Source organism: Theropithecus gelada, chromosome X (assembly GCF_003255815.1).
Source record: "Theropithecus gelada isolate Dixy chromosome X, Tgel_1.0, whole genome shotgun sequence".
In the NCBI taxonomy this organism is placed as follows: Eukaryota; Metazoa; Chordata; class Mammalia; order Primates; family Cercopithecidae; genus Theropithecus; species Theropithecus gelada.
Genome location: NC_037689.1, coordinates 106220068 through 106247022, shown reverse-complemented (window position 1 = coordinate 106247022; position 26955 = coordinate 106220068). Strand labels below are relative to the sequence as shown.

The following is a 26955-nucleotide window of genomic DNA, read 5'->3' as shown; positions in this document are numbered from 1 at the left end:
CCACTAGACTCAGACTAAAGATCTCGGTCTGCTGCCGGTAAACTGCATGGCCATGGACAAGTTAGCACCTGGGCCTCAATTACTTTCTCTAGTACATTGAGGACAGTGTTGTTATGAGCATTAGATGGAGTCATACATGTGAAAACACTTTGAAATCTGAAGCACTTCGCCAATGTAAACTTGTAACTCTTATACCTGATGTCACCAACAGCTCTGGGGCTTCTACTTTATCGATACCACAGCTGCCACCACCTCCATTGCCCATCTTTCCTGTTGCACACAGAACTTGATCTCATCTCAGCTTCCAACTGTTCATGATAGAAAGGGAAAATATATCAGAAATGTGGAGCTCTCATTCCCTTCCCATCTTTTTCGCCTGCGTGAGTCTGTGCAGAGGGCTTTACTTGTCCATAGGGACTACTACATATTGTTGTGAGGGTCAATGGAAGGGAGCTGTGTCATCCCATCTTCTTCAGTTCAAATCCATGAATGTCTATGATAATCTATGATTATATGGCAGGCTATGCCAGAGTACCAGCAGGCTCTACCATTTTAGCAGGCTCTTGTGCCTGTGGGCATGTGTGTTTGGATTGGAATGTGTATCTCTTTATCAGCATAGGTGTGCATATTAATGCTTCTCTGGTTCTAAATGAATACAGGAGTGTAAGTTTGCATGGGAACAGCATCAAAACTGTGTAAGTAAACTGCTTCCGTTTCTTCCTTGCCCTTCCATCTCAGAGCTCCCTGAGTTCTCTGACAAGGAGGTCCTGACAGAATTTCTTTGATCCTACCCTTTTTTTTAACTCCTTCTATTTAAGGATTAGTAGTTGGTTGCTCCCAGTTACCTCTCACTCCCAAAACTTGATGGCTCTTCACCAGAGAATCAGGGAAGTCAACATTGATCCAGAAGCAATCAGCTCACACCAGCTCAGTATTGGACCAAAGGTTGTATAGCATATCAAAGATGGGCAATATATTGTGTCAGAGAAAAATGCCAAAAGTATCCCTTGTCTAATGGAATAGATACACTATAGCAAAAATTGCTCTGAAGTGAATTTCTGGCAAGTCCTGTTTCACTTTGATTTTTATTATAAAACCATAGCTGTGTTTTGCTAGAAAAACTAAAAGAAAAAGATTGGCTCCAAATTGTAATTAAACTTTGTATTTTTAAATAAACCATACATTTGTAATAATGTAGATCTAATCATTTTGAAATTGTAATGAGACTCCTGTGCGAGACAGTCAATTTGCTCCCACCTTTCACAGCTTTAAATTCTGCTCCTCTTTTTATTCAATCTTTTTTCTACTGAAAGCACTTCCTTAGGGGTTTACTGCCTCATGGGTCTAGCAAATGAGATTTGTTAGTTTGTTTGTTGGACAATTGGAGTTTGGTTATTCGAGTTTTCTCCAAAAGCAAAGTTTTGTCAGTGGAATGAAACTATAGCTCATTTTCACATGCATTGTCTCCACTGATGCTCAAAGCAACCTAGGAAATGGGTAGAGCAAGTAATATCCCCATTTTGCTGATGAGAAAACAAAGGCCTAGAGATTAATTAACTTTTTCAGTATCATACAGCTAGAAGGTTGGAGCAGGGAATTGAATCTAACTCTTATACTTCTGCTTCAAACAGGAGACTTTTTTAAGAGGCAAAGGTGACATCAATTCAAGTTTGCTAGAAAACTTTCAAATCAAAATCATTCTCAAATTAAGTATTTCATGTCTTTCCAACAGGTTTATTAGTTTCAAGTTAAATTCATCCAAGTGGAGTTATGTTTATTTACTCATGCAGTCTGGAAACTCGGTACACACTGGGGCTCTTTGTATAGACTGAATGCGCATTCCAAGGGATATGGGGGCTCATTCAACAATGTATAGTAGTTAAAAAGGTGTTTAGTTGTTCTGTTTTTATTTTTATGTCCAACTGTTGATCATATTTACAGTTTTATATGATTTTTTATTCTTGCAATTCCCATTAAATATCACAAAAGGGAAGTTTGGTATGGTTCCTGATAATAGTTTTGTGAATGTGTTATGGAGGAAAGGGACACCTGAAGATTCTCCCATGAATTTATTTGCCTCTATCTAGGCAGCTCCACTTCATCCTATTTTAACAATTATATTTCCCAGGGATAAGGGAAAATATGACATGTCTAAAGACTACTTCTCCAATTTCTGCTCAGCGTAATGACCATCAAGTTAGCATACTGTGCCTATATTCCTTCTGCCACTAAACTAATATGCTAGCATTGGAGACTCATAGCACATCAGAATTTGTCCACCAGATCCTAGATAAACTAACCATTACCCACTGACCAGGTAAGAAGGCCACTTTAATTGTGAAACCAGAAGAAATCCCCCATCTTTTAAGTTCTAGGGAGTGCCATTCCTTGAAGTGCATCTTATTTCTTAATTTATTAATTATATCAGTACATTTCTATTAAAGAGTACCTATTCCAGTGAAAAGTGTGGGTAAATTGAGATAAAATTGCTTTGGTATCAATGAAAATAACAATATTTTCTCCGCAGTGTAGCTCTTACTGCTCCTGTTCATGAGTTTGTGTCTCTGCATTCAGAGCATCATTCAATGCAGAGACAGTGTAGCTTGGTGGAAGAAACAAAGCCTTTGGTATCAGCAAATTGGCTTCACCAGTTGCTTGCTGTGTGATCTCAGGCAAGTTCCTTAATCTCTCTGCATTTGAGTTTCCTCATCTGTAAAATGAGATTCATACCCACCTGTTGGGGCTGTTAAAAGATTAAAGGAGGTGAATTTAAGGAATAGCACTTTATAAACTCTTGGTAAAAGAAAGTTATTATTATGTTTTAGAAGAGAAATATGAGTAAACAAGGAGAAGAAGTGGATGCAAAGTCTTGCCTAGCAAGAGTTAACTTTATCAGTCTGGAATATGTCTTCCTAAAAATTTCAACATGCTGACAATAACCAGTGGAATGGGTGTATGTATCTTTGAAAACAAAACGTGTAGATGCATGTCTTCATGCCTGGGCCTGCTGCTTCAAACGCTGGTTATAGCTGAAGAACTAGAAAAGAAATGTGATTCCATTTGAGTGTTGAGGGGGAGACTCTGATACTATTTATTAGCTGTGGCAGACCTGAAAATTGTCTTTGCAAGACATCGATCACTATGTATGTATGTATTATGTATGTATGCATGTATGTATGTATGTATGTAGATGGAAAGGGTCACTGCTCTTGTTGGCGAATTGTAGATGATGTTAACATTATCAAGCTGATTCAAAGCTTCTTGGGCCACAAAATAGGTCTGTATATCTGCATGATATGAGTCTTTACCTGCCATATGCTAGACACATTGTACATCCCCAGCATTCTTTCTTTTTTATTTACTTCGGCAGGCAATGCTAGTTCATTAGTGCTGTTACTAGGAGAGTGAAATGTATGGCTCTATGGATACTCATCTTCGTTTGTTTCAACAGAGAGAGCACACAGTTGACTGGGAGGCTCTGATGTAACGCTTCCACTGAGCAGCTGTGTGACATTAGCCAGCCCTGTTGGCTAACTGCTTTGCAGCTTGGTGCCCTTCGCCTGCCTTGCAGATGTATTGTGACGATCCAAAGGAATGGTGAAAAGAAAACTGCTGTGAAATTTAAGTATTCTGCTTATGGGGGTGTTATTATTAGTATCTTTCCATTGCTGGGAGAAGGATCCCTAGCTACTGAGGTAAAGTTTGTTAAGTTCTTGCATTTCCCCCACCCACTAGCTGAAATGAGAATCTCAGTTGTAAAGTAAGGACAAATTGTAAAAATCAAGCCACTTTGTTCCTAGGCTGGAGGTCAAGGGTCTCTGCTCCCCCTTCTCAAAAGGCCACAAGGAGTATTTTAGGATAGTGACATTCTTTTAATTCCATTTTGCTCCTAGCAAATGAGACTTGGAAGTGGCCTTCTCAAAGATTCCCAAGTGCACATCTAATTCTCTATTTTCATTCATTTCATAATTATGCATTTTCCCCATAATTATGTTTTGTGTGTCTACTGCACACCAAATGCTGCCTCTCCAGCGATATAGTGGTGAACAAACCTCACTCTGTTTCCTCAAATCTTCCTGTTTTGTGGGAAAAATGTGCTAAACATCTCCCTAGATGTTCGCCCAGGCATCTTAAATTCCACCTGTCCAAAGGTGAATTCCTCATCTTCCGCCCAAGACTCTTCTTCCTCTAAGTTCTCTCATGTCATCAAAGAGATCCACTCAGTTGCCCAATCAAGAAACACTGGAGTCATCATTTGCACTTTCCTCTGTTTTACTCGTCAGTTCCAATATGGCACTAAGTCCTTATAGTTTTTAGCCTCTGAAATATCTCTAAAATCTGCCTTTTCCCTGTCTCCACTGCCATGAACCTAGTCCAGGTCACCATTATTTCTCTTCAGGCGGTCATAGCCCCCTTATGGGGTTCCCTGTCTCCAGTCTTGTTACCCCATCAACTCCTTTCTTCTTGTGGTGTGTCATAATGAGGAAGAAGGAGAGGTACCCTAAGCCATAGTGATAAAGGAATGCTGAGGGCCTTTCAGAGATTGTGAACTCCAAACCTGCACAAGCCATAATCATTTGCTAAATAATAGTACATCAATAACAACAAATAACTTTTATTGCACATTTAATATATGCAAGGTGCAATGCTAAATGATTTACAACAGGGATTCTCCAAGTGTAGTCTTTGATCCTGTAGAGTCAGCACCACCTGAGAACTTGTTAGAAATGCAAATTTTTAGACCCAGCCAGAACTACTGAATCTGAAACTCTGGAGCTGGAGCCCAGCAATCTGTGTTTTAATCACCTCTGGGTAAGTCTGATGCATGCTAAGGAGCGAAAATAATGATCTACTTGAATTTTCTTATTTAAGCTTCATAATTACCCTATGAAGTAGACACTGATATTATCCTCACTTGACAGCTGAGGAAATTTGAAGATGCCATTTGTCCCAAAGTCTTACAGTGGTGAAGAGGGAATCTGAATCCTAGACTTTTGAACTCTGAACCCTGTACACTTAGCTAGCACATCATGTCACTTCACTAAATTCTGAACAAAACTGGAAGCCAAACTAAAGTTTAAAACAAAACATGCTAATGTACCAGATTAAGCACCTCAGCATCTATAAATTTTTGTAGGTTATCCTCTATTGCCCTTTCTTACTGATTCTCTGTGATCTCACCTCTGCTCCAGCCAGACCCAGGATTCTGATTGGCCCTCGCTTACAGAATTCGCTGATTCCCATGAACATGTTGTTCTTCATATTTAGAATGTATTCACTAACAGTTTGTTGGGTCTTTCTTTGCTCCTCTGCTCCCTTGTCAACTCACACATCTCTTAATTCCTCTTGGATTTGTGATATATACCGTATAATTTTTAAAAATGCATTGCATATGACTGTTATGATTTGGCTGTATTCCCACCCAAATCTCATCTTGAACTGTAGTTCCCATAATCCCCACGTGTCATGGGAGGGACCCAATGGGAGGTAATTGAATCATAGTGGCGGTTACCTCCATGCTGTTTTCTTAATGATGAGTGAGCTCTCATGAGATCTGATGGCTTTACAAGGGGCTTCCCCTACCCTTCACTCTGTACCTCTCTTTGCTGCCACCATGTGAAGAAGGACATGTTTGCTTCCCCTTCTGCCATGATTAGAAGTTTCCTGAGGCCTCTCCAACAATGCTGAACTGTGAGTCAATTAAATCTCTTTCCTTTAATACAATGACCTTATCTCCAATACTTTTTGTGATATGGCCTTATCTCCCCCAACAAGCTTAAATGTTGCTTGAGGGCATGGGCAATGCAGTGTGTTTCTTTTGTGTATTGCCTTCTCACCCCCTACATGTATGTTCATACTTGCCAAGCACAAAACTCAGCATGAGATGAAAAGTGTTTAATTAGGTTGGTGATGGGTCATGTGTTATCTGCTTTCAAGGGATAACATAACTGTAAGTTTCATGAATGTAGAAACTATGTCTTACCTGCCATCTTAACCCCTGTGCCTGGCACAGAGTAAGTGCTGAATAAATCATTGTTGAATGGATAAATTCCATTCAGAATGAGAATCAAAGTCATTTCACTGAGAGATCTCAGAGAACAAAGAATGCCCAGAAACTACATTAGATTTAGACCATTTCTGTTTTCAAAGGCTCTAAAAGGTATTGTTTTAAAAGTCTACAGTTGATGTTGTATGTACTTGGGTAAGTCCCTTTCTCTTTCTGCCCTTCAACTTCTCCATCCTGAACTGGATCAATTCCTGAGTCTTATACAGCTCTCTTTTTGGTGATTCTGTGATCACATGTTTCCTAATTGCACTCTATTGCAACTATTATCAATTAAAGTTAAAATTCTAAGGCCCCCACAACCATCTGAATGGATCCGTCCTCTTGGCCTGGGGCTTTCCAAAGCTAACCTGGAAAACTAGTTCAGTCCATGATGGGAACAGGGAACCAGACATGCCTCATTATACTCTCCTCCCTTTTGGAGTTACTGATAGAACAGACTCTTTACGTCTGATAAGAAATATTTACCGTCTATTCTCTCCGAAGCCTGCTACCTGGTGGCTTCATCTATTATGATATATCCTTGGTTTCCACAACCCCTTATTTTAACCCAGACATTCTCTTCTATTGATAATAACTCTTTCAACAAATTGCTAATCAGAAAATCTTTGATTCCACCTATGACTTGAAAGCTCCCCACCTTGCCCCAGGCTTCCAGTTGTCCCAGCCTTCCAGACTGAACCAATGTACATCTTACATGTGTTGATTGATATCTCATGTCTCCCTAAAATGTACAAAACCAAGCTGTGGCCTGACCACCGGCCACGTGTTCTCAGGATCTCCCAAGGGCTGTTTCATGGGCCATTAGTCACTCATATTTGGCTCAGAATAAATCTCTTCAAATATTTTACAGAGTTTGACATTTTTCCTCAACACTATATAGACTTCCAAACAAGATACTGATGTACCTGGGCCACTGGCTTCTCAGAATGTATGTCCATTCAATCATTTCTCCACTCAGCAAACATTTACTGATGCCCACTGAGTACCATGCATAGTGCTGAGCACAGGTGATTCAGTAAAGAGTAAGACCTAAGCCCTGTCCTCAAGGAGTTCAGTCTGTTGGGAGGTATAGACACATAAACAGGCAATCTAGCCCACGCAGTTGGGTGGGGGTAATCATAGAAAACTCCCTGGAGAAGCTGATATCTTGGTTAGAGCCAAAAGATATAGAAGAGGTAGCCAGGAGAGCAGAGCCATATACAAAAGCACATAAAAAGGCCCTGGGATAAGAGGTTCGGAGAGAGTAATGCAAGATTGGAGGTCACAGGCAATTTGGCAGGCTGTGGCAACACTCCAGGCGAGAGATGAGAAAGACTTGAACTAAGACCATGGGGCTAGAGATCAATGAACAGGTTTGAGTTAGATTTTGCAGGTAGAATTCACAGTACTTGCTAATGGATCGGATGTGGGAGGTGAGGGAATAGAAGGGTCATGGAGGACCCCGAGTTTCTGGCTTGATCAACTTTATGAATGGTGCAATTTACTGAGTTAACTCCATTAACTCAGAAAAAGGGAGCTGGTTTGGAGAATGGGGTTGAGGAGAAGCCAACGTGATTCAGTTTGGGGCATGTTGGGTTTGAGTTGGAATATCTATTTGAATAGATCTCTTATAAGTCATTGACTATAAGGATCTGGCACACTCAGAAGAGAAATATGGGCTGGAGGTTCAGATTTGGGAGTCATCAGTATGTAGATTAAGACATACTTTAGGAGGAAAAATAAACACTGAGAAGCCAAGTGCCCAGGAGAACCAGGACACCAGTGCTATGTAAAAGGAGAAATGCTCTCACAGATGTGGGGTGCTGGCATACATGCTCATCTATTCCCAAGCACACATCTCTGCCCCCAAAGAGGGTTGCTCAATGATGTCTGTGCATCTCCAACTGAAACTTAAGGGAAGGAGCATTGAGTGCCCAATCCTATAAACTCTCCATTTTGCCATAAATGATGCCTAAAGGAAAAAGGGAACTGATGCTTTCATTCTATCTGCCAGGTGTTTTATATGTATTAACTCATTTAAATGCTGACAATAATCCTAGGTAAGAGCTATTATTACACTTCAGCCCTTGATATTCAAGATGGTAATGTCCCTTGCCCAAGGTCACATAACTGTTAATTGGCAGTAAGGAGACTTCACGTAAAGTGTACCTAACAGCACCGTACCACCTTCTGCAATACAACTGGATCCTTAGGAAGGCCTGTGCACACCCTTCTCCCTTCCCTGCTTCATAAATACCATTTGCATCCCCTAGCTTAATGCTTTGCTTTACAAATCCCCCTGGGAAAAGCAAAGCTCTAAGTTGTCAGTCATTAACGCCTCGGTGGGAGTGAGTTTCAGATTCTTCCTCAGGAACAAATGTTAATTTTATGGGAGAAGAACACTGGAACCTTAAGGGAGGTATAAAAAGGCAGAAAGGGACTAACTTATGAAAAGTCAGCCTCCTTTACCAGTTTCACTGTCCAATCTAGTGTGAGGCATATGCTTTTAAGATTCGTCGATGATATTTCTACATATGTCTATTATTTTCTAGGCAGCCCCATTTCTGGGTCTTTTACCCTAGTTATCTGGGTCTAATCAGAGGTCACCTTAAACTGCACACTGATCCCAACTCACTGTGGTTGGCAGGAGGCAGCCAGCCTGGGCTGTGGTTGCAGACCTGCAGTTCCTGGCCTTAAGCACAAGTCCCAACTCATTCCCTTGAGAATTAGACCCTGATGTGCATATTTAAAATCCTGAGCAGATGGAAGCAGGAGAGCTCATTGGAAAGACTTGGAGGAGTTCCTTCTGCCCTGTCTGGGTCTGTTTGCCAAAATAAATGACATGTATCAGGGAAAGGCATTAGTCCAAGCCCATTGAAATTCTGCTAGCTGTCCAAACAGTGATGGTGTGTCAGATTGGTTCTGTGAAATGACCAGGGTTAGGAAGAAAGAAATAATGTGTGAGCATCTGGCTGCTGCAGCCTACTGATGGGGACAGTCCCAGGGGCGGACCCAGGGTAGTGGAGGGGCAGCCTCAAGGACCCCCTAAGACATCTGCCACTGGCAAACAGGGAAACAGCCACATACTGGCTGCAGGCAGTCTGTTTAGTTCCATGCCGTTCCTACTAGCCATGTGACCTAAACAAGTCCTTCCTCTTCTCTCGGCCTTTTTCCCCCCCACCCGCCCCATGTATAAAATAAAGCCTGGATTGAATGGTCTCTAAGGGCCTTTCCTGCTCGAACATTCTGTGACTTCTCTGACACTGGTTTGATTTCTTTTTCGCTGTAGAGGGAGAGGCCCACCCACCCACCTGCTTATCTGTAGTCTCTATGTTCTCACACTGACCTCTGCTGGCCATTATGAAAAATGTCGCTTATAGTGTCGGATGGGAAAGGAAAGGAATTCACCACTGATTTAGTTAATATTAAGCTTTAGCTGTATGGGTAATGAGGCAGAAATCCTGTGCATTAGAGATGAGGAAAAAAGATCATACAGTTATAAGCACAAAGTAAGCGTATCTGGATGACAAAACAACCCGCAGAAGAAATGGGTCTCCCTCTTTTTTTTCTCAGTCACTTTCATTTGTTCCCGGTGTTCTGTGCCACTGTATGAAAGGACATCCATGGATGGGAAGGCTTTTTGTCTCATATCCTATGACTGCAGGCTCCATAAGGGCCTCAAACCATGCTGAGGAAACAGTTCTGGACGAGCAGAAACCTAGAAACTTCCCACAGGCCCTGCTTCTGGCCCTTGATTCAATGTGAGAGGTTTCAAGCTGGGCTGCCTGGCATGCCCACCAACCCAAGCCGGAACCTGGGGCCAGTCCAGAAGTGCACGTTCCTCTGGTGGTGCCTTTTCAAACTCCCATTTGGAAAAAGAATTGGAATTTTAAAAATATATGTGAGTTGTTTAGGAGAGTTCCTTTCAGCTCTCTGGGTGGAACACAGGTGTCAAGAAATTCTGCATGCCCACCAAGCCAGGAGTAAAGAAGCAGGCTGTGGGACCCTGCCTTTTCTGCATGGAATCGGAGTTCCAGTTAAGTCTAGCCCTCGAGGTGACTACCTCCTAAGTCTCCTTGTTTACCCTTGCTTACCATGTGCTTGCAAAGGTAAGGGACCAGAGGTAGAGGGTGCCAGTCCCTGTGCCTATGCTGGGTGCTGCTGGGACTCTTCTCTCTAATGGTGTGAGCAGGATGGGACTGGGCCACATCACAACCTGCTCTCTCAGTAGCTGTTCAGTGATTTCCCTTCCTTCCCTTGATGTGGGAAAACTTTTGGCAGGGCTTGGATTTGGGTCAAGCATTCAGTGCCCTGACTGGATCCTCTCTGCTAGTAATAACATGGCCTCTGCAAGCCCATCCTGCCCTCCATTCTCCTATCAAGCAGTTCCCTCCTCCTCAACAGCTGGTTCTTATCTGCCTCCCTTGTCCCAGCCTCAGGCAGGCAGCCATGGTCTCATTCTGACATACACGTGTTCTCCTGAATGCTCCTTGATGACTTTCAGCCATGAAAGACCGCTCTTCTCCCAAATCTCCCTGTTCCCAAACCTCTGAGGGTTCCCTGTGTCCTGCCACATCAAGTCTTCAACTTTTCTGCGGTACTTTCCAGGCCCACTTCAGCAGGAACCTTTCCAGTCAACCTTTCCAATGCAGCCCATGGCTTCCCCCAGCCATGGGCAAAATGTGAGCATTCCACAAACCCTCCATTGCCAACTCTTTTTTTGTGTTCCCGCAGCACTTAGGCTCTGTTCCAAATTTGTACTGTTTGCTGTGATTTTGTATGCATTAGTCTTGAAACTAGGCCCACATTTTCTTTTTTTTTTTTTAATTATACTTTCAGTTCTGGGATACATGTGCAGGACGTGCAGGTTTGTTACATAGGTATACGTGTACCATGGTGGTTTGTTGCACCCATCAACCCATCATCTACATTAGGTTTTTCTCCCAGTGCTATCCCTCCCCTTGCCCGCCACCCCCCAACAGGCCCCCATGTGTGATGTTCCCCTCCCTGTGCCCATATGTTGTCATTGTTCAACTCCCATTTATGAGTGAGAACATGCAGTGTTTGGTTTTCTATTCCCGTGTTAGTTTTCTGAGAATGATCGTTTCCAGCTTCATCCATGTCCCTGTAAAGGACGTAAACTCATTTTTCTTACAGCTGCATAGTATTCCATGGTATATATGTGCCACATTTTCTTTAAGTCTATCATTAATGTAGGCCCACACTTTTGACCTCCTACTCATTGTCAACAGCACCCCAGCACTATTTTTTAAGTACTGCTCTTTTTCTTTTTATATTATTAATATGTATTATACACACATATACACATATACACACATATTTATTGATTTTATGAAAATCCCAATAATAATAAATAACAGAACCACTGTAAACAAAGTTCCAACAATGGGAGGTAGGAACCTAAAAAGTGAAAGTTTACTCCACCCCCATCATTCCCAGAATGAAGCCTGTTAAACAGTTTGCAACCTATCATTTTTTGTAGGCCACATGTTGGATATTGGAAAAGGTTGAGTGGTAGGTGGTGCCCAAGAGAACTGCATTTCCTTGGACAGAGCGTCTTTTACTTCCTTGCGAGGGTCGTAGGTCTTCGTGGGCCTGATTGACACTCAAAATTATACTCCAAAGGATCGTCACAGCTGGTGGCCACTTGCATCTCCAGTACTAACTGTAGCCACAGCATAAAGCATCTGTCCCATTTTCAGCCTTTAAAAAAGTAAACCTTGAAGGTGAACAGTAAAGGGCATGCTTAATGGGCTTTTCAAAGTTTTTCACAGATTTGTAGGAAATTATGGACAGTCAGTAAAGGGGCCAAGAGGTGGAGATGGGAAGCATTTATGAAAATGGACTTTCTACCTGATACGGTGTTGTGTTCTCTGAGAGGTAATGCATATTACTAATGGTTTTCATTCTTCTGCCAAGACAATTCAGTTCCTACTGGGATTTGTTCTAAATGATAGACCAACCTGCCTATGTTGCACCCACTGGGGTTAATGCTCAGTCTGAGTCCACTTTAAAATGTCAGCCTGAACTCTCAGACTTAATTGTTACAGACATTTTATAAGCAGGGCATTTAAAATCCTCAGGCTGTTCCCTCTTGCTGTCATAATTGATACTTAATAGATATTCTTAGGCTTCTTGTATTTTACACATTCGACACTTTACAGATTGGAGAGGAGAGGAGAGAGGGATAGGAAGAAAGAACACCTAAGCAATTCATGTGTGTATATGTGCATGTGTATGTGTGTTTTCCCTGTGAATGTCTGCTACTAGGTGCAGTGATGGAGTCCTGGGATCTGCCAACAAAGATGAGCTCTTGCAGGTTTGTCAGCTTGTAAGTTTCTGGGCCCACTCTGGCCCCCTGGGGCAATGTTCTCTAGGTACAGCCATTTCTGGATTTCACTGCAAGCACATGGTTAGCCATTTGGATGTGAGTTATAAAATGTCATGATGCTCTCCAGCGTTCTGTTCTTTCACTATTTTGACAATCTGATGGATGGCCTGGCATTAACTAGGAAGAGGACAATATTATCCAGCCTGAATAACTAATTTCCTAAGAAGTACAAAGTTGAAGGATCTTGGTGCACATGAATCTTATTAAATGTGCTTATAAAATGTGTTCTATCCAAATAAGCTTAGCAGCCCCTAAAATAGCCTTTTCTGATCCGTGTCTGGAACTTTGGCATGCCTCGCAGATCTCTTAGCCAAAATTATTCGGTGAAGTGATGACAGTGCTCTTTGTGTGTGGGAAAATGAGAAGTATTAATGCTAAGTCCTCTATTGACTAATTGCACTCCTTCTGTCCACCTTAGGGGCGACCTGGACCAATTGGAATTCAAGGCCCATCAGGTCCTCAAGGATTCACTGGCTCTACTGGTTTATCGGGATTGAAAGGAGAAAGGGGTTCCCCAGGCCTTCTGGGACCTTATGGACCCAAAGGAGATAAGGTAAGACCAGCAAAGCTTGATTTCTCTTTGATGCATGGGCCACAAATGTAAAGATCAGAAGTTCTCCATCCCAGTTCTGCTCATTTATGATGTCATTCCTGAGTAGTTTCGTGCCAGGCTGCATTTCTGCTTTTTTTTTTTTTTTGAGATGGAGTCTCACCCTGTTGCCCAGGCTAGAATACAATGGTGTGATCTCGGCTCACTGCAACCTCTGCTTCTTGGATTGAAACGATTCTCCTGTCTCTGCCTTCCAAGTAGCTGGGATTGCAGGTGCCTGCCACCATGCCCAGCTAATTTTTGTATTTTCAGTAGAGATAGATTTTCACCATGTTGGCCAGGCTGGTCTTGAACTCCTGACCTTGTGATCCACCCTCAGCCTCCCAAAGTGCTGGGATTACAGTCATGAGCCACCGCGCCCCACCCAGGCTGCATATTTTAATAAGAGATGGGATGAGTGATGGCCTGCCAATGATTCAGCCCACTTGTGGAAGGACTCCCATAGCAAGCACACCATAAAGTAAATGTATTAGCTGCTTGCTAAACAAGTGGGCTCACTGTGCTAAGAAGTCAGGTGGGTTTGAACTGTGCATGGGCCAGAAGTCCAATCACCTGGGCAGCCGAGATCAGGAATCCGAGCAAGGATACTGGGAAGAAAGGGGTCAGAGTGCTTAGAAGCAATCTAGGCCACAAATATAGGGAAGGAGCTGCAAGAAACGAGAGTGATAATGTCATGATGGCAGGCTGACTGTTCAGCAGCTCAGTTTATGTTCCCTGCCTACTTTAATCACCTTCTATTCACCCCATTGGTGAGGGAAGGATTCCCTCACTAGGATCATGGGGATGACTAAAGATATGACACCTGACACTGGACAGATGAAATTGACAGCAATTTGTTAGTCACATATACTCACAGCTCAGGGGAAAAGGATACCACATACCACATAGGGCCACACAGGGATAGCACTTGGGAACAGAGTTTAGAAGAAAAGGCTGTGTGAAGCAGACTTTGTAGTATCAGTAGGGTAGGGTGCCCCTGGTTCCTGAAGGTGGATGCTATTGGCTTGTTTGAATAGTCCACTAGGCCAGCGAGAAATTGAAACTGCTATTCCAGGATAAGCAGGAGTTGCACCTGGTCCACTTGATAAGGAAAGTTGTTCGGCTAGGGGACCTTATCTGTAGAAGCATAATGGCGAGGGAAACTTGTGATTAGGTCATTCAAGGTCCTCTAGTTTTCCCCAGATGGCAGCAGGTAATAGTGAGCCTATAATTTTTAAACCTAGACTATACTCCCTTAAAAAAAAAAAAGAGCTGGTTTTGGAACAAAGACCTGTCTAAGGCCTTAGGTAAAGGTAAATGGTCACTTGGAACTGCAGTGGGAATCAAGGGTATACAGTATGGGGAGGGAGATATGAAACACTTCTTAAAAATGTAGGCCATTGACTCTCATAAACAAACCTACTGAGTCTAACAAATACCAGTTGGACTGTGTCTTACATTCCTCTCCCTACTCCTTTTTTTAGGGTCCCATGGGAGTTCCTGGATTTCTTGGCATCAATGGGATTCCGGTGAGTGTGTCCACAGATGAATTTTTCATATCCTCCTTTAGGTTCTGCCTCATATTTCAGACACTTTGACCTCAGCAACGTCCTGTCTCATGCAAGCATGCTCAGGAACAAGGGTTGAGATATGTGTGGTGAGGTTTAAAGGGCAGTGGTCACACACAATTGCCCTTGGATTCAGGCACAAGCAGCCCTGTGTTGCATGATTGGAGAGTGGAGGGACCTGTGTAGCCATAACATCAATATCTTAGACAACACGAGTTAAGTCTTGTGGGTTGAGCAGAGCTTTGATTGGAGATGAGGAACTGGTTCTAAGGTGTAAAGACAGAGCCACATTAGAGCATATATATCCTTATATAGAGAAATTAAGATGATACATGAAATTAGAAGATAAAATCCTTCATGATATGTTGATACCTTCCATTTCATAATTTGTTCTCTTCAGCCTTACCTCATTTCAGAGTGAATTTTCCTTTAAAGTTTTTACAAAGTGACTACTCCAAAGATCACTTGGAGGCAGCCTCTTGCAAAATTTATCCTGTGGACCTCTGCTCTGCCCAAGATAAGTGGAAGGTTTGGAACTTGCAGACAATTCTTTTTTCCATCCATCCAGCCTAATATCTTAGTTTCTCTATTTTCGTCCTATATCTGCGCCTATCCCACCGCTGGTGATTCCATGGTAACATTGCACCAGCCTTTAAAATACAATATTTGGAACTTACTGGCTATCTTTTTTCAGTTTTTCCCTTTGACACATCTCTATATATTTAAGCCATAGTCTGGGCTATGTTTGTCTACAGCAGCAGTTTTCAATCTTGTTTAAGAGAAGAACAGAATCTCAACATATAGAACAGAAAAAAAAAAAAAAAGTGCAGCTCCTCCATTTGTGGGAGGTCCTAAAGCCTGCTTTTATCTTTCCAACAGCCTCTCAGAGGTTGTTCTGAACCTTATCAAAGCATGGTTTTTGGAGACCCTATGATTAACAGCTTTTGTGTTATCCTCGATAATAATCTAGTATCAGGAAAAGGGGTTCAAATCTTTTTTCGCCAATCTGTAGATATTTAATGTGCTCCTGCTATATGTTAGCACTCAACCTTGGGGATACAGAGGAATCATGTGGCTCTGCCCTGAAAGATAATATCATCTGATTCATTGTCTCCTCTGATCTAGTAGACATTTATGAATTTGAAAAACTGAAGGCTCACTTACCTCATATCTGTTGCATGTATCAACAAGTCGGCCATCAGACTTCAGCATTTTATTCAACTGCAGTGTCTGCAAAGTGCCCAGAAATAGACCATTGGGAAAATAAGCAGACGAGGTTGGCCATCCTTTTATGATGTCTCCTGGCATTTTCTTTTGGCTGTGTTCCTATGGCCCCTTTAGCCAGAGTCTCCGCCCAGAATGTGTATCTTCTGGGAGCCACTGGATAAGGGAAACTAGCAAACTGGAGGCAGCCTCTTTCATTCATTCTGTGGACCTGGCTTTGCCAGAGATGAGTGGAGGACTTGGAGCTTACCGTCTTAGTATGCCCTTCCTCCTGCAGTCTTGTTTTAATGGGAGCTGGAAGGAAGTGAATCCTGGAGGCTAAGGCTGTTTCCAATTCTGAGCTGGAAACTGCCCCAGAGTCCAGCTGGATACTCTTGCCTCCAGCCTGTCGCTAAGAGAGCCCTAGAGCTTGCAGGAATGAATCACTTCTCTTCAAGGCTTCATTGCTTGGCAGAATGAGTTGCAGCTGTTCAGACCCCTCTAAATGAGCTTACCGCTCCCAGTGGAAGTCCCCACTCCCTTGTGGGGTATCCACATCTTTTACTTAGGCCTTATCCTTTTCTAGTTTTCTTGCCCGAACTCCTGATATTTCCTTTCCTTGACCAAAAATTGTATGTGTTTTCTTTTGACTTCTGATTGCCCTAGCTGCAGGCTTCAAACCTCATTACTCCATAAAATCCCACTTTCTTGTTGTTTCTCTCTCTTGCAGCCTCTCAAGAAATATTTGTTAAACATCTTCTGTTCAGTGCTTACCTCTTCCTTCCACCTCTAATCTCCCAGGAGTCATTGGTACCTGTCTCAAATACTCCAGCGCCTCACTACCTACAGCCCCAGGGGACTTAATGATAGATAGTTTTTTTGTGCTACTCTCATCCAGCTCCTAGAAAACAGAGATTATATCTTCTGTTCCTCTCAGAAGCCTGAGAGGCCCATGACTGAACTCTGCATAGAGTAAACACTCTAAAGGTATTGCAGGGGAGGTTGACTCCAACCTCTAGTGCCTAGCAATAGTTCTTAGACTGTCAGGGCTCCCTCAGACAGAAAAACACAGACACCATAGGCCTAGTCAGACTGATTATTTTGTTCTACTTTCAGTAACACATATTAAGCAATTTGGCTGAAACCAACAGCTTTCCTAACACATCTTACTAAACTGGATCACTGCACAGATCTGCTTCCCTTCTTAATATTAGCTGATTGTTAACATATGTGTCACTAGTTTTGGTCTCAAAACTCCATTTTTGCTGTCATGTAGACAATTTCAACATGAGTGGGTTAGTCATCACTTCATGATAACCTAAGTCTTTGCACTAAAGGGCACAGCAACTAAGCTAGAGAGTGAGCAAACAAGCATTCCTAAAATCGTCAACATTAGAACAACATAGACTAGAGACAGTAGGGCTGTGGCTTTTAATGATATCCCAGCTGTGAGTTGGGCCTGTTGGCATCCACAAGAGATGTGTGTTTATCAAATGTTTTCAGTTCAAAGCAGTTGGGAGCAGAGATTTTCACTTTACAATTTATGTTTAGCTTTCCCCATGGAGTCAATCCCAAATCTCTAGTTCCCTGCCTGGAGACTTGTAAATGAGCATATGAGATTTATATCCTCAAAGTGAACACATACCACTCACCAAATGGAAACTTTTCCTTTGAAACTGGATTCTGAGGAACATTGTTTTGGCTTTTCTGGAATACAACAGATCCTCCTGTTCCATGTGCTCAGTCCCTTGAGGCAATACAGAACTATGGTTTCCTCCCTCAAAGAGCTATACACTCTTGGAGGGTTGGCACACACATATGTAAAATCATTAGCTATAAGAATAAAGGGCAATGTGCCAGAAATTCTGTGGTTCTGAGAACTGAGAGGAGGTAGAGCTCAGTCCTGTGGTTTACCCTTGCTGACTTGACTGAGATAAGATTGTTTATTGAGCTCCTACTTAGTAAACCTAGTCTCACTTATTTTAACCATAACCCAATGGAATAGGCATTATTCACTTTTAATGCTGGCAATGACTCTATAAGGTAGGTATTATTCATCACCATTTGACAGTTAAGGGATCTGAGGCTCAAGTTGGAGAAGGGAAACAGTGGGATTGGAGCCACAAGTCTAACTGGCTCAAAACATGCCTTGTCTACCCATTTCTTGGCATCAGCTGGGTGAAAAGGCGCTGATAGATCTGAGTCAGAGGTCAGAGATTTATTTCCAGAGAATTCAGCTAAGGTAGGAAAGTGCAAACAGGCATCCCTGAAATCCTACAGGTAGGAAATATCAGGAGTTCAGGCAAGAAAACTAGAAAAAGATAAGGCCTAAGTAAAAGATGTGGATACCAAAGGTTAAGAATCCAGACAAAGGTTTTGGTGTGAAACAGAAACAAGGGCTCAGGAGTAAGGAAGACTCCTGGTACTTAGCCAGCCTGTCGTTTTGCCTCAATTTATCCCTGTAACCTAGCTGAGAGGTAACCCCTAGCAAGTTTGGCTGGGACATTTTATAATAGTGGCGATCAGGATCCCAGCCAGAGATAGACATTTCACCTGAAGGGTTTAACTGAATAGAGTTGAATGAAGGGTATATTTAACAGATGTAGAAAAGATTAGGGGAAACAATAATGGATGGTGGAATGACTAACTCAAAGCTACCCCTAGACCTGAAAGGGAAAAAAATGGAATGGTAATTATTGGAATCCAGTGAGATCTGGAACCATGAAATAGCTGTTGCCGAACAGGAACTAAGACTATGGAAAAATTTGTCCATTTCCTTGGAATATAGCCAGGGAGGGAGGGCATGGGGGAAATAAATAACCTGTGTCTTTTCTCTTCCTGCTTTGATCTCTCCAGTCTGTGTCTCCCAGTGGCCAAATACAACTGGAAGACAGAGGGAAAGGGAGCCTAGGTGGTACAGTCCATAGAGGCCAGGCTCCCAGGACACAGATCTGAGGGAGATAGAGTGTAGATCGTCAGGGCAAACAAGAGTAACCATCCCAATTAATAATAAAAAGTTGCAAACTTTAGTAAGCTGTATCAGCTTCCCCAATGCAACTAAAAATCATCACCTGAGTCTGCAGAAGCACAGATAGCAGCAACTTTGTTGTAAAGACAAGTTATTGAGCATTCCTCTGGACTTAGCATTCCATGAGTCCGGTTGTCTAGACTCATACTTTTGTATTAACAGTGTGTCTAGCTCTTACAACTATAATAACAACGAAAATGAAACCGAATTCTATAGAATATTTCCTCTATAAGAATTTGATTAAAAGTTGTTTCCTCTAATAATTTGAAAAGTTCATTTTTGAACATATAGCATGTTTCCCTCAAATCATCAAATGTATATACTTGGCTTTTAAAGTGTTTGCGTTGGCAGGGGGGAAATCTACCTTTTCTTGACCTGTCTGCATTTCTGATCTTTCTGATCATCTCTTTGCTCCATGCCCAACACACAATTGGCTTTCGATGGATTAAAAAAGATATATTACCTACAAAAGGGTAGACTCTATGTACCAAGGAAGCCCAACTCTAGAAAATTATTGAATTCAGATGAACTGTATGAGAATGATTACTAATTCCCAAGCAAAATAACTGCCTCAGTAGTTAGTACGGAGAAGAGGAAAACATACAGTTTTTGAACTGAAGCAGTAGCCTGATGTGTGCGCATGATGAAATGAGATTGAAAATGTGATTCTTGCAGGACTTGCTTATTTTGGACCAAGCAACTTTCAGGAGAGGGGGTGCTGTGGGAACTGCTTCTGCTCTATTAACCAAAATCCAGCATCATTTCCTGTGCAGAGCTTCCAATACTGAATGTCATGCCAGGTTGCTCAGGGTCTGTCTGGCCTGAGGAATCCTAAGGCCTGGCATGATTCCGTGTTCATATCATTTCAGCTGCCAGACAGCTAAGCCCAATTTTAGCACATCTTTGTATACAAGAAAGGTAAAGTTGCAAGACCTTGTGTATCCCATCTGTTCATGCTTGATCCCTTTGGTTTCAGCTTGGTCCCTATTAAAGCATTCATCCTTTTGGGAGGGACAACATTGAACTGTGATTAGACACATATGCTTGAGTATAAAGGAAAGACGTGCAAACATACATGATGGATCTAAGGGAGTGATCAAGGAACCAGAGTTTAATAGCATGCTTGGCTTTTCTCGCTGTGGAGCCATTTAGAGTAGCTGACAGTCCTGTGGCTAACTTGATCCCTTCTTTTCTCTTTGAACAGGGCCATCCTGGACAGCCGGGCCCCAGAGGCCCACCTGGTCTGGATGGCTGTAATGGAACTCAAGGAGCTGTCGGATTTCCAGGCCCTGATGGCTATCCTGGGCTTCTCGGACCACCTGTATGCTGCCAGATATTTGCATTTTATTTCAAATGGCTTTGCTTGTCTCTAAGTGTGCCCTTTTTCTGCCTCTCTGGAAACCTCATTAAGATTTTGTGGGGCAGCCGCTACAGACCCTTGTCAAATGTAGGAGTCAATACTGGCAGCACCACAACAGTAAAAGTCTAAAGAAGAATACCAGTTGCATTGGGGTGTGCACATGCTACACTGCTTAGGGTTGCCTTTTTTTTAATGTAGCTTGTGAAGTTGGCAAGATTGTTAAAAGGCTGTAGTAAATTTCATGGCAAAATAACACACTTGGGCTATTTAACATGGTCCCACATCAGACAATATTGAGGAATGTTTGGAAGACTTATATGGGATCACGGAAGCACTAACCAAAACCCGAAGGGCTTGCTAGCTTGGTCTATACCAGTGGTTTTTAACCAGGGGTGATTTTTGCCACTCAGGGGACATTTGGCAATTGCTATTGATATTCTGAGGCCTCACAACTGGTGGTGTGCTACTGGCACAAGACAGCCCCCTCCTCAACATCTAGGAATCATTTGGTTCAAAGTGTCAATAATGCTGAGGTTGAGAAACCCTACTCTATAGTAACAGAGTTTGTGGCTACACTCACACATCATAACCCTTGGTTATGGTATTGATAAGGTATTTATTGGATCCCAGTGTCACCACTTTTATTTAATTCCATTCATCCAGATAGGGCTCAGATATTTTGATCTAAGGGATCTCTAGTAAATACAATGCCCTTCCCGACTGATTTTACAAGTGGCTGGAAAGAGAAAAATAACACATTTCAGACCCATTCTCAACCTCCCTTGAAATAATCTAAATTCATGAGGGCACTGATCTGAGATATTTAACTAGAAATCACACCATTCATTAGATATGTTTTATAGATACGTGAATTAATTGACACTTCATTAGAAGAGCAGCACCACCACCTTCAGTGGCCAGGTTGGGGTGTGGGTATATGTGTGAGAAAATGAGATAGATGGACAAAGCACAAGCCCCAGATTGGCATATAGGACTTTGACACCTAAGAACTAAACCAGTATGCCGGGGGGTGGGGAGGTAAGGAAAGATGTATTGCTAACATAGGATGAGTTAAGTGAGTCGCAAAGTTCTCCAAAGATTGCCATGGCAACCAGGTATAGAATAAAACATTTCCATGAAAATCCAGCAAAGCAAGGACATGCTGCCCCCTAGAGGGAGAAAATAAATGTTGAGGTAATGAATACCCTCTGACAAAGGACAAAGGTAAAAACCTAGTCCTGTCTCTAAACTTAACCTCAAACCTAAATAGGAACTTGGACATGTATTTTACTAAGCTGAGACATATCCTTTGCTGAATACTGAACAGATCATTCAGTAGGCTTTTTTGAAGCTTCTTTCAGGAGAGTAGTGGCCACAAGAATAAGGTGAAACAGGCAGTGTTAGGAAAAAAACCCGATTTCTGCTTCTGGGATCGTGTTATTGTTTTATGATACCAATAATCCTTGTGCTGAAGGAATCAATCATTCAATAAATGCTTCAGTCCACAAAGCTTAGCCCTACCCCAAATACAAATCCTGACTTCCCTTAGGTGTAGGGACATTGATTATCCCCAGGTGTACAAACTCTAGCAGATATTAGCCAGCATCTGCACTAAGACAGCAAAAAATCTAGTTGAAAGATTGGAATTGTGTACTTTGAACTGTTTTTCATGTTAGCAGTAAGATACACCAGCCTCTTAGACAGGCTTTGAATCTGAAGTTGTGTGGTAGAAGTACAGGCTGAAGGTATTTTTGTAGATATCTTTTAGACCGGAGGTCTACAAACTGGCCCACATGGCCTTTGGCTTGTGGCCTGCTTTTTAAAAAAATAAAATCAAATAAAAAGAAAGAAAGAAAGAAGAAGAAGAGTGTAAAACAGAGTTTAGATGTGACCCAAAAAGCCTAAATTATTTACTGTCTGGTTCTTTTCATGAAATTTTACTAACCTCTGTCCTAGACAAAGGTTCTGTCAGTGACCTATACCTGTGAGGGGTGAAGCAGTGAACTCTCCATTATATGAGTTATTTGTGGTTGTTCAGATCAGTACTCTGAATAGATGTAAAGGATCTGACTTTAACACATTTCAGACCCATTCAAACCCCTTCCCTTTACAGACTTCTGGCTTGGGGATTGGGAGGGCATACAGCTCTGAATCGGAGCACCTGGTCAAGGAACGTGTTTTGCCCCTTAGTACAGCCAATTTTGCCATAGAAAAAGTGACATGGTTTTAGGCTCTTGCTGTCCCATCCTTTATCTGATCAGATAATGCAATTTAAAAGACTATAAGTGTGTGTATTTCTTCAATTTTTTTAACTATTTTACTCAGGGGCTTCCTGGTCAGAAAGGATCAAAAGGTGACCCTGTCCTTGCTCCAGGTAGTTTCAAAGGAATGAAGGTAAGAGCCTGCAAGGCAGGTAGCTGAATAGGCTATAAGCTGGGTTCCCCAGCATTGGGCCCCACCTCCAATGAAAACATTTCCAGAACTAGCATCTGTGTCTCTATTTAAGGAGCAGACCAAGATGGATTTAAAAGGATCTGGAGCTTTTTGTGGTGGAAACATTGACATAAATGTTTGCAACTATACTGTCAAAGAGATTTGCTCTGCAGGATCTAGACCAAAAATAGGAGACTGATCAGCAAACAAACAGTTTGCATGGGTATCATTTTATTTCACAAACCAAGACATTTCCTGCAGGCAGATACCTTTTGTCTACTGTAGAATCCTTGTCTGTATACCTTGGTTTGAAGCCATGTATATCTCTGCCCATCTCAACATGGCCATTAGCCAAAGATCCTGGTTCTGCCCTTCTCTGTTGCTTCACACCAACCCATCACCCTAGCTGGGCACCTGGATGTCTGCAAAAATTGCCCATCAGCCCTGCAGCTGGCTGGATACTTTCATCTCTTTCCAGAATTGACAAGAACCTTCTGTGTTCTTGTGACTGTATTGCCTGATATCCTGTGGGTCCTAAGTAAACCCTGGCTTCAAATGTTTGGCCCTATTCCCTTGCAGAGCAGGACAGGAGTCCATCATTTCCCTGGTAGCAAACGAAAATTTATGTGCCCAACATCTGAGGAGAAGATGCACCAAGCTCACTCAGCTAATTGATGGCACTTTTCTGTCTTCCATTAGTGCATAGAGCCTGGAACATTGGCAATCACTTTGGAAGGCAGTGATGGGGGTGGGTGGCTGGAGAGCCAGACAAGATTTAGGGTATGGGCTTCTAACTATAGATGCCATAATAGAATGTTTGAGTTGGAAAGGACCTCATGATTGTCAGACTTGTATTGGTATCGCTCATTTTACAGATAGAAGAACTGAGGTGTACTGCGGCTATGTGACTTGCTCAAAGCCAGTTCACCAAAGAGCTAAAACTCAGGCAGTGCTCTTTCCATACAACAGAGAGCTGATTTTTTACTGTAAGCCAAGTGGAGTAAGACTAGCAGGTGTCAAAATTTGGTCATTGTCTTAGAAAACATTGATTAAATGGTTTTGCCAAAAATCAGAGACCCTGGATCCAGTGGAACACAACAATTTTCACAAGATGGTTATATTACCGATTCATGCAGTAACTAAAGATGCAACAAAGTAATTAAAACGTAATCAGAGACTGTATGCTCTGTTGATTTTCCCTTGAAATGCCTGATTTGCATTGCATACACATGGGCACAGAATCTTTGGGGATGAAGGCACACGGGAAGGTAGCTTTGCTTTCCTCCAAAAGGAGTAGGAAAATCACCAGCCCACAGAAGTAGTCTCTAATTGTTAAGTTCCTAGCAAAGGTGAAAATTAATTAATCCAAGTAAAATGTGAAATCCTGTTCAGCCAAGGCTATAATATGTGTCTTCTACAGTCCAGATTTTTCTTACAGAAAAAAGTAAACAATCTAAACAGTCCAGTATGTCCAATTCATACATTATTTAAAACACAAGACTTTGACAGAGGAGGCCCAAGGTTCAGAGATGTGTTTTTGTCCCTATGAATGTTAGGTTAATTATCTGAAATATTGCAGGCTTAATTTATTGAACTCTTCAGTGTCCTGCCTTTGTTTCTCAGGGGGATCCTGGGCTGCCTGGACTGGATGGAATCACTGTAAGTTATTATTTATGTGTTGAGCTCTCAGTGTTGACTATCACTAATGGTGCATTTTAATTCTCCTCTATGATGTTCTAAGGTCTTTGTAGACCTCAAGGAAAATCTAGACAGTTAAAATAGAATGAGTCACAGTATTGACATTTTCCAAATGAGAAAGCACTAGAGGATGAATTGTACACTGTCAAGTTGCATGACAAGCAGGCTTTCAGACTTTAGGCCAGAGACTTATGTATTCACTGGGATGTACCTTCCCCTAGTATTTTGCCTTTCATTCAGGAAGCATTTACTAAATGTTTTCTGTGTGTCGAGTGCTGTGGGTAAATCAAAAGAAGTAGAGCACATTGCTTTAAAAGGTATTCTACACAGAAATTCCTTCTAGGGACTCTTGATAATAGTGAGTCTATGTAAGGCTGTGAGTTATGTTAATAAGAGCTTTATTTTTCTTTAAGATTCCACATTGCCATCACTTTTTTTTTTTTAAACAACTTAAGAAAAAAATGCTTCTTTCCTTCTTTTTTCTTTCCCTTTCCCGTATCCACTGTTTCTTTCTTCAGTCCTCTCTTTTTTCATTCCTCAACTGATATTGAGCACCTAACTATTAGCAAAGTGCTATGAGTAATCTCTGAGACAATGTAGACACAGTCCCTGCCCCCAAGGGTGGGAAAAACTAGTAGGAATGTGGCATAAGAATTCCACAGCAACTTAGAGGAAGAGATGCCATTCACTTAAGGATATGTCATGTGAGTCTTTATGTCTAAGAGACAGAAGGTAGCTTGTGAGAAGTGTGAATGGTGTTTAGCTGGCAGTGGAAGGAGACTTTCTAAATAGAGAGTTACAGAGTTTCGTGGGAAAAAAGTAGGCAAAAAAAAATGGGATGTGTGCAAGCACACACAAAAACAGAGATGAATAAGGACCAAGGCCATACATATTCCCTAGGGCAAAACAATGGGCTTACACAGTGTATTCATTACATTTACAGAACAACCTCCACTGTACTTGCTGCATAGCTTCTCTTAGGTACTTGTTTTCCTGTCCACAAAGGTGCAATGTTTGTCCACATACACAGGCATGATATACAAACTGCTTCAATTTGGGGAGAGGGCGTTTGGTGGCTGAATAAGGTATTTGTGATCAGCAAGGTGATCACAGATGGCTAGTTATTTTCAAAACAATGTTCAGACTGTCATTTATTTCTGGAGGCCCTTTGAACTCCTCCTTTCTCTTCCTCCTGTCTGAGTTCCAACCTCTGTTACCCTCTCCACCCCTTATCCAGGCCCATGTCAACTTATTCCTGCTCCACCATTGGAAATGGACCCTTGCATTTCACCAGATCATTTTTCTCTTGCGATTTCACTGTCTTATGTTTAACATTGTTGTTATTTGATTCAAAAATTTTCTAAGTTCCCTTATGATTTTTTCTTTGACCCATGGAATATTTAAAAGTGTGTTGCTTCATGTCCAAATATTTAGTAGCTTTCCAGATATCTTTCTATTATTGATTTCTAGTTTTATTTTATTGCAATTAGAGTGAACACTTTGTGTTATTTAAGTTCTTTTAAATTTGTCAAGGTTTGTTTTATGGTCCAGCATATGGTCTATCTTGGTGAATGTTCCATATGCTCTTGAACAGAATATGTATTCAACTGTTGTTGGGTATAATGATCTTAAAATTATCCATCAGGTCAAGGTAATGGATAATATTGTTTGGATCTTCTATGTCCTGACTGATATTTTTGTCTAGTGTTTCTGTTCATTATGGAAGGAGGGATGTTAAGATGTCCAAGTGTAACTGCAGATTTGACTGTTTCTACTTGAAGTTCTGTTAGTTTTTGCTTCATGTATTTTGAAGCTCTGCTATTATGTGCATAGGCATCTAAGATTGTTATGTCTTCTTGATAAATTGACTAATTTTATCATTTTGAAACATGCTTCTTTATCTCTGGTAATATTATTTGTCTCAAAGCCTACTTTACCTGATATTAATATAACTCTTTTGCTTTTTTAAAAAAGTGTTTGTTTTATTATAACATTCTAATAGGAAAAATTTCAAATATACAGCAAAGAAGAGTGAATTTTGCAATGAACATGCATACCATTAATATTTTACTATACATCATCCCTTGGTATCCATGGGAGATTGGATTCAGGACCTCTCATGGATACCCAAATCCATGAATGCACAAATCCCTTATATAAAATGGTGTCATGTTTGCCTATAACCTATACACATCCTCCCCTATACTTTTAATCATCTCTAAATCACTTATAATACCTAATACAATGTAAATGGTATATAAAAAGTTGTTATACTGTATTGTTTAGGGAATTGTGACAAAAAAGAGTTTGCATGTGTTCCATACAGATGCAACCATCGTTTTTAAAAAAAAAAATATTTTCAATCAATAGTTGGTTGAATCCACAGATGTGGAACCCACAGATACAGAGGGCCAGCTGTACTTGCTTTATCCTTCTATCCATCTATCCATCCCTCTATCTGTCCATCAATCCATCCTATTTTTTAATTTTTATTTTAAGTTCACAGGACATGTAGGTTTGTTACATAGGTAAACGTGTGCCATGGTGGTTTGCTGAACCTATCAACCTGTCACCTAGGTTTTAATCCCAGCATGCATTAGCTATTTTTCCTGATGCTG

At 41.5% G+C, this 26955-nt stretch overlaps 1 protein-coding gene across 5 annotated transcripts in view; it reads left to right on the top strand.

The window, feature by feature from the left end:
- COL4A6 (collagen type IV alpha 6 chain) overlaps positions 1 to 26955 on the top strand; it is a 292245-nt gene that overhangs the window by 213086 nt on the left and 52204 nt on the right. For all 5 annotated transcript variants that reach the window (XM_025372175.1, XM_025372178.1, XM_025372177.1 and 2 more), the window contains exons 4-8: positions 12877 to 13011; positions 14532 to 14576; positions 20051 to 20167; positions 22532 to 22600; positions 24263 to 24298. In XM_025372175.1, the coding sequence (XP_025227960.1) occupies positions 12877 to 13011; positions 14532 to 14576; positions 20051 to 20167; positions 22532 to 22600; positions 24263 to 24298 (402 nt within the window). The remainder of the gene's footprint in view (positions 1 to 12876; positions 13012 to 14531; positions 14577 to 20050; positions 20168 to 22531; positions 22601 to 24262; positions 24299 to 26955) is intronic.